General features: G+C 35.7%; 1 protein-coding gene across 1 annotated transcript; it reads right to left on the reverse strand.

Annotated features, from left to right (window-relative positions):
* Nucleotides 1-8: 8 nt before the first annotated feature.
* ric3a (RIC3 acetylcholine receptor chaperone a) lies at nt 9-6,732 on the reverse strand. The gene is made up of 6 exons (XM_017440789.3): nt 6,552-6,732; nt 5,178-5,395; nt 4,952-5,027; nt 4,489-4,585; nt 3,486-3,637; nt 9-3,361 (listed from the first exon to the last, which is right to left on the reverse strand). The coding sequence occupies exons 1-6, from the start codon at nt 6,667-6,669 to the stop codon at nt 2,571-2,573; spliced, it is 1,452 nt and encodes a 483-aa protein (XP_017296278.1). The 5' UTR covers nt 6,670-6,732; the 3' UTR covers nt 9-2,570.
* Nucleotides 6,733-12,225: the final 5,493 nt, after the last annotated feature.

Genomic DNA, 12,225 nt, shown 5'->3' on the forward strand with positions numbered 1-12,225 from the left:
TACATGTGTCCAGGAACCAAAGGTTCTTTCACTTTCTGTTTTTCAGTGCGCCCATTGTAATGTACAGTAAATAGTGTGCAATTTATTCTGGTGATATTGACACAGTCTTTTGTTTCATGGAAAAAATAAAACTGCAATGAGTCAGACCATAAATAATATATTCTCTTGAATTATGTGTTTATTTGATTTGATTTGATTTTTTTTAACAGTGATGGTATTAAAAAAGACAACAAAGTTATATATTAAATGAACACAGTAAATTTCTAGCTAATAGCTAATTTACATTCCTTGTCTGTGGTTAGGATTTAAAGAAAGCTTAATCTTCTGAAACTACCAGTACAAAAATATAATCCACTAAAAACATTAAAACAAGTTTCAATTAAGCAATTTTAATAACCACAAACATAAAATAATACAAATAAGATCAGGATTCAAACAGTAATACATAGAGAGGCAGAAACTAACCAGTTTTTGCTTTATGGTGTGCTGTATATTAATGTTCACAGATTTGTCTTTATTTATTGTTTCACCTCATAAAAACATTTTCTAAAGTTGGCTAACTTGTTATTACTATTATTTATTTCAATTATTAAAATTTGAACAGAAACTGAAGACTATCCAAATAACGTTTTCAGGTAAATCATTCACGTACAGTAAAACAATCAACCAGGTGAGAACTTAAGAAAAGTTTAACCTTTTTATTGTATTTAAAAGCATTTCATTATTCACTGTATTAAGGATCTTTTTCAGGTCTAAGAATATATCTCTGTTCACATTATCATCTTAAAGATCTTTTACTATTTTCTGAAAAACAACTGGAAGCCAATTCTGTTTCTTCCTGGGTGATATCCAAACTGTTTCTGTTGGAGAAGCTGCTTTGGGTTTTCAAGAGAGCTGGTAATTTTGCAGGTACTTCTGAATTTTAAGCTCACTACTGTTGCAGTCATATCACTGATATCTCCTCTTTTTTTTAATAAAATATACAAATCTTCTTTTTTAAAGCATGTTGACATTTCAGCCCAGTTCCTTTCATCAGTACCCTTTAAAAAATATTTAATCATATTTTTTCTGAGCTACTCTTCCTGTTCATTACTGAGCCTATTAATATTTAAATCAGATTAGGAAGCAAAAGTCAAGCTTTAGGTGCATGGCAGATGTTGAAGAATTGTTTTATATGAAATTAGGAAGGTATAGACTATTTGGTGAATCATACAAGAACATGAAAAAACTAGGTTGCATGATAGGAAAAATACACTATTTTTATCCAACTGTTTGAGCGATTAGGAGAGACAGTGTGTAAATTATCAACCAGTAGACTGCACTGATAGTCTACACAGATTATACACAGATGTTTGGGACGATGATGATGTTATGGAAAGACACATATGACATCCTGTTCTTGTGGTTCAGCCCTGTTTTTTCTTTGATGGTATTGTTTTCTGCTTTGCATACTTGTGCCACCAGAGTGGGAGCTCTGAACATGTGGGGGTTGGTGATTGATCTTACAAATTTACCATCAAAGTGTTTTTCCTCTAAGACTCAGATGTATGCATCTGTCTGATCTTGATCATCCATGAAGAAAACCTATTTTAAATCTCTTTTACCACTCATGATGCTCTATGAAGAGATAATAAAAAGCAGACATCCTAACAGTAGTTAGCCAAACATAAAAAAAGACATCCACTCTTGTAAACTGATATATGTATCAGTAATAGTTGACTGCATGTGAGCAAATGTCTGTTTAATACTAACCTATTCAGTAAGGAATAGTTGAACTGAATATCTCTCCACATAGTTTGTGCAGCACTTGCCCTTCATGCTTTGAACTAATTCTGCCATAAATATTAGAGTTAAATAAATGTGTGATTTTCATTCTTGAAAGATGTGCTTATTGTATTTGTAGCACGAGAGAAATCATTATGAACCACTAAGTGGAGCCAGATATGGTTCTAAAAAAACCTTAAATCTTTCAATGGCATAATATTGAGTAAATTTATGTCTTGTCACATAAAAAAGAATGTTTGGTATCAATATTCTGACTTTAGGGCCTATTAAGTTGCAGGGTGGTGTCATTGGAGTATTATTAATGCCAGAATGCAAGTTTTTTGAGCAGAACACACCAAGATGAGCAGTGTAACTTTCTTTACCTATCAATGGTCTCAGCTGTACGTTAATGTTCTGAACATTCGTTGTTCTGAGAAATATCTGAGATAAAGTATGTACGAAAGTGTCACTAATGGTACAAATAATTTGGGGTCCTGTGCTCCATTGATAAGCTTGTGACCCTGAGACATATAAATTTATTGTTTACTGACAGTTATTCAAAACTATTGACAAAGATGCACACCTTTTTATCTGATCAAACATGTTTTTCATAGAGTCCTTACCCCATACTCTGATCATCTAATGCCTAACCTTTTTTGTTCTTTTATTTTGGATTTTTGTTGATGTCAAATCTAACCTTTAACTCTAACCAAATAAATAAGATGTTTCATTAATAAAAACACACTTTTGGTTTTTCAACATATGAGAGACACCCGGAGAGGCTGACTTCACGATTAAAACTTACTTTAAACACCGAAAAGTTCTTTATGTTCTCTTCTGTTTCGCATCCTCAGCCCACTCTGCCCAACTTCTTTGGGCACGTCTGCTTGGAGATGACCTTCATCCCCCACTGGTGCTAACATTAGCAAATACTCTTCTGTCTCCTCCTCTGCATCTTCCTCTGGGTTTGAAGAGCCTTCGCAGCTGAACTGTAGACTCTCTGCCTCTGTCAGTGGATCCTCCTCTTCTTCTTCCATCACTGTCCCATCATCATCTTCTTCTGTCTCATCTTCCGTCTCCTTTTCCTCCACCTCATACATTTCCTCTTTGGGGTAGTGGAAGACATGTTTACGGTCACTGAAGCTTATTTGCTTCCTCCCTCCGCTGTGACGCTGCAGCTCTCTGCTCACTTCTAAACCAACTCTTTCCTGTTTTCTCTCAACAGGAGGCGAAGGACTGAGCAACTGCTTTTTCTCTTCTTCGTCATCCTCCTCTTCATCCTCATCCTCTTCATCCTCGTCCTCTTTGATACCTTCCTCTACTCCCTCCATGCAGTCTTCTGCTTCTTCCTCTTCTTCATCCAATTCCTCTTCCTCCTCATCTAAAACTTCCTCCTCTCTGTCATCTTCCTCTTCATCTTCCTCCTGCACTATGGATAGCTTCCTTGCCATAATCTCTTCCTCTTCCTGTTCCATCCTCTCTGCCAACGCCTCAGCAGTGAGCTGACTGGGGGGTTCCTCCAGTCTTAATTTCTCAAACCTGTGCCTGTAACTGGGATCCCTGTCATCATACTCCGGGTAAGTCTCCTCTGGATAGCCTGTGTTGAAATACAAGAAAAGACAGCTTCACATCATTAAAAGGTATTCAGATTCACTGGAGGCAAACCCTGCTAGGATAACGTGTTGTGTGTAATTATGAGAAATGCTTTAGGAGACACGTACCTTCCCAGTCTGCACCATAAGGGACCTCCTCAGCCTCCCTCTCTGGGGAGGCTCCCTCCAACCGACCTTCCTGCATCAGCAGCGTGATCTGTCGAATCTGCCTCAGGAGTTTCTCTTCCTTCTTTGATGTTGAGATTTTTCCCTTCCGCTTTCTGCAACCATCAAGCAGCACGAATGTGGCAGCCGAGTCAGGGGTGAGATAGTGATGTTTGGCACATCAACTTAAACCAGGTTATAATGTTATACTCTTTAATTTGACATGTAATTATAAATGTACTCTTTCTTTTGTTTCTTCTTGTTTTCCTCATTTTTCTGTATAAGTAAAAATCACCAAACGTAGTTAATCAAAATAACAATTTAGCCCTGTAAATGTTATAAGTCTTACTTCTTATTGATTATTGTCATTTCAAACAGGTATACAGAACTTTCCCTCTTTGTTTGTGGGAAAACTGACTAATATTTATGTTTGAAGAATATTATGCTCAATCATATATCATTTCCAAATCATTGTAGAGGCGAAGTAAGGAGAACTTGATTTAGGCTTCTGTGTCTATCTCTAAAACACAATCAGGGAATGAAAAAAAAACTTCATCACATTTTCTTACGGTGTTTATGTGTTACTGAGGTAAAGAGGGAAATGGCAATTTTAATATGAAAAAAGGAAATGTTTTTTCTCTAACCCTGATTATTTTCTAATTTTAATCAATGACTGTTGACTAAACTTTATCATGACAAAAAAGCGTTTTATAAATATTTTTTTTGAAGTAAATGTAAAAATGAAAAAATGAGATCCACAATAAGTTGTAATTAAAAGTTTGATCAAATAAGTTTGTAAAATGTGGAAGCAAATAGGAAATAATTAAGAAAAAAGCACTTTAACAAAAGAGAAATATGGCTGTGTTTTCTAATGTTTTTCAGTAATTTTTCCCTGTCTGAAGTTAATTTTCTGTGATCAAGGAATACACCCATTAACAAACAAGAGAACTGTAAAAACAACCCTGACCTCGAAGAACAGTGGCTCTTCCCGGAGGTAATCCTCTCCATCATCATCTCTGCTTTCAGAAGTCTTTCCTGAAGCCTGGTGAGCTCATAATCAGAACCTAAACAGTTCACAAGAGACACTGTTTCTGTATTAAAATGTAAAACAAGACTTTAAAAACACTGCATGCACAAACTAGTAAGTATATTAGTGAGTAAAATTTCTAGTGTTCTGTAACACAGTGACCAGGGGTTTAACTGTACTATTGTATAACATTAACAATTATTCATCAGTTTCTTTTTAAAATGAAATATTCTACAAGTTTACTTTTGATTTAGGCAAGTTATTTACTAAAGATTTCCCCCCACTCACCTGATTTATTTGTTCAGAAAAAGAAACTAATTTTCCCGGACAACATTTCCACATGCATGACTTTACACTGGATGACAGAATGTGTCTTATGTTTTATATTGCTGAAGATATTCACCAGTTTTATTTGGCATGTTGGTCATTTTCACTGCTGTGTAGATTCCTGATTTATTCATCTTCTCCTTATTTGACAGCTGGGAACATAAAGATCACTAATAGATTTAATGCAGTCATTTATTTCAGCATTAAGTCAAAAAATCCTTTATATGGCACTCAAAACTAAGTTTCCCTGTATATTATAATCATACAGTCTGCCTTCAATAAAGGCCGGTCACAGTTATTACCTTATGGATAATATAAAGGATGTAAAGCAAGATCCCAAACCCGTATATAGGAATCACTTGACCCATCAGATTGTATTTTTTGCCCCGTTCAATGCTTTTTATTTTCACCATGGCCTCAATCGTGTGTGTGAGGGAAGGAGAAGGATCCATGTCCCACTGCTCTGGGTCATCTGATACCGAGAACTGATGGATCACAGAATGGTAGAACCCAGGCCCAACTGGAGGAGACAAAAAACAATAAATAAGTTGTTCATTACAACAAATTTATTTGGCCGTTTTATCCAAACTTCCTCATCGAACATGGCTATTGCAGTTGTTTTCATTTCTGAGTTATTGGGAGATTGGTTCCTAGAATTTACAAAGTCGTAATTTTGTAAGATTTCTGACAAAGTTCCTGGAGGTCTTATTCTTCAATTTTCCCTGTGAAGAAAAGCCTCAATCAAATGTATTTATTATCTCATCATCAGATATTATCTCTTTATTTCAGGTATCAGATATTACTCACATGAAATGAGAAAGAGAGAAATAACTGATCTGTCATCAGTCAGGAAAAGCACCTCATGCAAGTTCTTTTCAAACAAAATAATGCTTGGTTGATTTTTTTGTGAAGATGATCAATATGGTCATTAAAAATCTGATCAACCATAGTTTTTGCTACTATTTATGATACTTTGAAGCAGATTTTCTTAGGAGCAGCCAGCCTTTTGCTTGTTTTCATAAATAAACCTTCAAATTGTATTTTTACTTTGATCTAGGCTGTGATAAAATCTTGTTTGAAACCTCCTAAAATAGGACAACATTTTCCATTCTAAATTAAAGCAATGCAGATTTCATTTGTATCAAAACAGAACTGTGCACATTTGAAATATGCTTTGGTTCCCATAATGACTGGATTTGTATAAATAGCTCATTCCTCTAACAGAGAATGTTGTTTGGTTTGGTTTATTTCAATATGTGAATGTTTCTTGTTTAGGTAAAACCACAACATTAACTTTATCCTAATTGAATTAGTAGTTTAAGAGAGATTTAAAGATTAAAATTAGAGTTTAAAATATCCAAACCTGTCCTTACATTTAGTTTTAGATTCAAGTAAACAAGCAGCAGCCTAATCCTGTTTTATGCCTGAAATGAGATGTAAAAATTAAATGTAATAAATACAGTAGCTCAATAAAGAGTCATTTAAATGCTTCAAATTTAGTGTCAAGAACTTTGATTTACCAGCGACCATGTGAGTGATACTTGTATTCGGTGGGTTTCTGGCAAATTTTGTATTGAACAGTAGCTGACAACAACAACAGCTGCTGCAACAGAAAGAGACAGTGAGGATGGATGAGGATGGAGATGGATGGATGATGACCCGATAAGCCACCTTACCCTCAGGCTGGCCTTTCTCTTTTTTCCCTCTGGGCAAAAGCATCCTGGGCAGGAAGAGAGAAACACAGAGAACAGAGCACGATATCAGCGTAACCTTCTGGCAGGTTGTAATAGTCATCTTGTCTCAGAAAATAACAGACGCCTGTTAATTTCCCTTGAACAGAAAGCCTAGTATCCTCAGATGTCATCTCTCATGTGATGACGTTCCAGCCCAGATTAGAACGGATTAGGTGGCTGCATTCAAGTGCTGTTGGAAATATTGGCTGCAAATCCCCAAGGAGGGTGCCATGAACCTATCTGCCATCCTTTTTTTTCAGTAGTAGCCCTTGCTGCTTCTGTCTAAATCCTTTATTGTTCCACCACTACATGAAAGGAAACCACTTGGCAGCTGCTGTCAGTTTAGGTTGATTTGAGATTTATTACCCACAACTGAAGAGGAGAATCTTTAAACCTGTCTAATGCATTTTCTTTCAATATATATTATAATTAAATGTATACACAAATTCACTTTTAAACATGAATTCAATCATCATGCTTTGCAGAAACCTTTTCTCTGAATCAAATTTTGGGGCTGCAAAACATCTTGAAAAGTTGGGGGACTGAGATTTAGATGCACAGAAGAAATAATGAATATTAATGCAGTAATGGATGCTTTTTCCCACAAATAAAACACAATCAAAAACAAGAAAACAAAACAACAAAATCCAAGTTGAACAATTTAGAGTGAATGCTTATAATACAGACATTTACAGATTAGGTCATAACAGTGAGGACTTGAATGCATCACATGACCTATCGACCCAACAACGCTGAGGATCGTGTGTTTTCTACCACAGAGCAGCAGATGGCACTGCAGACTCAGGGACAAATGGAAAACAGATGGAAAACAGCAGATCATCAAAAGTAACTCAATAAAATTATGGTGTTTAAACAGATCTGATTTCAAAATTTTCAGGGCTTTTTGCTGATTGAGACCTTTTTGTAAAACTTTTCTTAAAATCAGTGCTGGAGCTCACTATAAATGGTGCAGCTTACACACAACTATGTAATGCATACGCACCTGAGTCAAACTTTAACAAATCATCTCATCGGCATCACCACTGGGAGGCCTGTGTGAGCTGCAATTTTAAGAAAAAAAATTAAGAATTATATTTTTTCTTATTGGGTCAGCGGAAACTGAGACAACTTAGTCACTTTTAAACTTTACTGTCCACGATGTAGAAAATAAAAAGAAAATCTTACAGAGAAAAGAGAATATTACAAAAACCCATTAATTTACAAGAAAATAAATATTTTATTGTTTATTATGTTACAAAAAGGAAATTAAAAATTAAGGCCAAACTTATTTATTTCATTATGTCCAAAATAGTGAAATTTCCTCATTTCAAAGGCGTGATTCATTGCATTTATTTATTTTTTTCAAAGTCCAGTACTCCAGAATAATATTTTTGATAATCAGAATCAGTCTTCATTGTCGAGAGCACAAGTATTTGACAGCATTGTTCTGCACTCTCTGTGCTTCTGCCTCTTCTGTTGGAAAAGTTGATGCTTGTGCCTCTGAGTGGACATTGCAGGTGGTGTCAGAGCCGAGCTGGGGTGTTTGTGTCAAGTGGGAGTCTCAGCGGTGCAGCATTCTGTTCTTTCCAACCGATTTTGCAAAACTGACTTTGGCATTTGTACACACATTGATATTCACTGAGCCACATCTATTCTGTCCATATGAATCACCAAAGAGAACAGTGACAGCTCACGGAAGACCTTTTTTTTTGCAACAACTGTGCAAAAACAATGCTTTGCTCTTTGTGTGAATGGGACATGCAGCCTTTAAAAATTTAAACAGCCCTTAAAGCTAAGAATATAAAAGTGACTGAACAGATACCCATCAAACTAAGTTTTGTTGCCAATTCTTAGTACAGAAAGTATCTTCCGATGTGGTGACATTTTCCCAGGCCTTCGCTGCAACACTTCTTAAGGGCTTGCTTGTAGGTGCTCTGTGCCAATTGGTCTCCAGAAACTCAATCTGTTTGAAATGAAACAGGTGACTTGGCCAGTTATTGATAATCCACCTCTACAATCTGAAAAGGTATTCCTTGTTGTTGATCATATGTTAAATATTGTTGACTGACAATCAGCTACAGAAGGTGACAAAACCTAAAAATCTTATTTTTAAGACTGAATCTGAGTGCAAAGAATGTCATAATGAATTCTACATGAACACGCACAAAGGTCAGGTTTATTAACAAAGATCAATTAAAAGTTTATGGGTAGACTGAATCAGGGAGCAAAGTATTCAGCCTTGCCAAGGACATGAATATAACTGATGGCACACATCTAAAAAATCTCACTCAGATGTTACTGGCCTTGTCTTTAAATAGGTGAACATATTTTATTGTACATATCTATGCAGGATCTATCGCTTAATATATGTCAGCATGATTACTTCCTGTGACTCAGTGTCTTTTGTCTCTTCAGATTATCCCAGTTTCACTCCAAATCTTCAGCACTAAGTAAACAGAAAGTCAAAGCTGGTCTCCCGGACTGAAATTGCAGTTGCCTCACATGCCTCTTGTGGTGAATGTTGGCTGCAGAGAGAATCAAGTTATAGATTCAGGAATAAAAGAGAGTTCAGAATCACAACAGACCTATATTTGATTTTCAAAAGGATTCACTCTTAAACTGAATTTAACAATATTGCATGAAGCTCAAACTGAAGGAGTCCCTGTGGAATTTCTTCATAAACAAACTTTACATTTAGGGTATAGGTGCATGTAGTTATTGATCAACACAAGCATAATAATAAAAATAATGTAATAGGATTTAGTTCAAATATTCCTGCTACACTTGTAGCTAAGACGATGCTTTTCCACTTTGGAACTGATCATTCAACAAGCAGCCTCTCTTTGTCACTCCCCTGATCAGTTTCAGATTCTCTCAATGAAAATCTTTATCTTACTAAATTTGATAAGCTTTATTGTAGGGCTCCCAAAAGATCTAACAAACCCTAAACCTATTATCTTTTGTTGCAGTGTTTGTTCACAGTTCTTGACCCAAGCTGATATTTCATGCTGTCATCCAAAAGTACTGAGTGGACATCTCAGCTCTATTCCTGAGGTCTCCCAGGGGTCATGTTACGTTATGTTGTCATCTTTAGGCCAATGCATGATTTCTTGATTATGATCATGACCTGTAACTCCAACTATTATACAGTTCTCAGCAGGGACCCACTGTTCTTAAAATGCAAATAACTGAAAATATTGTTATTTAGGATGAAAGACATCCCTTGATTTATTCAAACACAAAAATGCATTCTCATTATTGTAACTGAAACCTCTAAAAGCAAACACATCCTTGCTACAATGTTGAATTTTGAAGTTTGTTAAAAGTTATTTGAAGCTGGGCCTATGGTTTGCTTAACTTCATTGGATTTGTTCTTCCAGGATGAGAGTTCACTTTTGTGTAGTCATAAATAACAAATATAGTCTCAGAATGGGTTTTTTTTTGTTTGCTTTGTTTTGTTTTCTGGTAGGTGTTGTAACAAAGAAAACGTTTCAGTTGAGTTTCAGCGCTGCACGACACAACATGACACCATCTGATTGGATTGTTGGGCAACATGAGTTTCTTTCGTTTCTTTAAATAAACACTTAGCAAACCAACTAATTGTAAAACTTGTCAAATAGTTTCGAAATACACCTACATCTACTTAGATGATTACTTTAAATTTCCATGAGCTGGTTTTTTTTTTCTGGTTTTATTTTTGGGAAAGTAAAAGGGGCCGCTACAGAGAAAAATGTGACCTATCAGTCTGTAGAGGACCACTCTACTAATTCAAGTACAAAAAATGATGAGGTAAACAACTGTGAACCAAAAGGGCCTCTCAACCTTGTAGAGCATTGCAAGGGTTCAATTTTACTCCTTTTAAGCACTTAAAAAATATTTTTCTAAATGGTGTTTATTGACAAATATGAAAGAGGTTATTTAACACTAAACAACCATTTCATGGTGGTTCTTGCTAGGAAAACTTAAAACTCATTATTTGCGTTGGTCCAAACCTCATACTTGCTGTATGTCTTCTTCCAATCATAGAAAATAGTTTTTATGTTCTTATCTTTTTTATGACTAAAGTTAATCTAAATAGGCAATGGCATTTTATTTAAATGATTGGAAGAGGCTTGGTAGAGTAAGTTTATTCAAGGTTTGGATCCATTGTTATTTCTTTCTGTTTTCTGATTGAAATCCAATTTCTTTCAGTGAAAAAAACAAATGAATTTAAATTGTTTCTCATGTTTTTCTATGTGGCAAAACATTATTACATGGGATCACGTAAACATGTTGAAAATGTTTCAAAATCACACAGGAAACGTGCAGAACGTGTGTTTCACATGTTAATTTCATCTTTTCACGCAAGATTTCCACATGTAAAGTCCATACAGTTTTACTGTGAAGGCAGTATGTCACTGTTCTGTGACAGCTGCTGACTAGTTTTCAGATCAGCATTAGCAGCAGAGTTTCTAAAATGTCTTAGAAAAACGCAGTTTCTTGTGTGAGTTGCAGATACAATGCAATCTTGCCACTTGAACACGTTCAAAAAATTTGTGGGACAGTTTCTTTCTCAAAATAGTCAGTCTTTGTGGGCGTCTCAAACCCATTTCAATTTTGTTGCTGACATCTCCAATCCATTTCACGAGCACTAGAGTTGAATTTTGACACCTGTATGGGCGCTCCCAAGCATTTCCAGGTCTAAAAATCACGCCAATGAGAAATATTAACTATTAAAACATTTATCCAAATCTGCTTATCTTCATTTCATAAGTGTACTTCAGCAGATTAAATCATAAATGTGGAAACAGCTGCCAATGGGAGCACAAAGCGAGCCAAGGTGAGTATGATATGGGCAGTGGTGGGCAACAAAATAATGTGCCTAGAAGACAGTTTTGCAAGCCATCCACTCAAAAACACACTGTGATTTCCTAAAAGTGTCCATGTTTATGGTGTCCTCGTCGCTTAGTCCCAAACAAAAAAAAATTTCACCAAATACCAAAATATTTAAGAGACATACTGATAAAACAATTACTTATGACTTTTTACCCTAAAATGTCTTTTTCACATACTTTATTTTACTAAGAATATGTTGCATTCACAGGAAAGCGGAAACTGCATTCATGGATGAACATTATTGGCCATGCCATACACCCTACATAAGCTTTTAATCCCAGGAAACAAATATGCATTTGTGTACCCTCTCTGGATGAATGGATTATAGATTATCACTGCCAACCAGCATATGATGCCAACAGAGATTATGGCTGCTGTACATTGAATAAAGCTGATACCACAGTTTGGCAAATTGTGGCACCATAAAGTAGTTCAAGGTAATATGAATGTGCTGCAGTATTTGACAAATCCAGGGTATTAGGGATTGTGGCAGTAAGGATTCTTTAGTCATTATGAGCTGCTATTTTAAAGACAGTTGAGTTTCAAATAGCTATTTTCACCCTTGCTCCCTGTTTCTGTTTTCTGTTCCTATTATGCCTGGCAACTCAACTGTGAACTGGCTCAAAATGTATTTCCATATTTCCCCCCATAATTGCAGCATTGTTGAAATAAGACTTTCATCGTTCTCATGGAAACCCCTGAGTACACATCAAGCTGTGCAATTACTCAAAAAATAAAACCC

Source organism: Kryptolebias marmoratus, linkage group LG15, assembly GCF_001649575.2.
Source record: "Kryptolebias marmoratus isolate JLee-2015 linkage group LG15, ASM164957v2, whole genome shotgun sequence".
NCBI classification, from domain to species: Eukaryota; Metazoa; Chordata; class Actinopteri; order Cyprinodontiformes; family Rivulidae; genus Kryptolebias; species Kryptolebias marmoratus.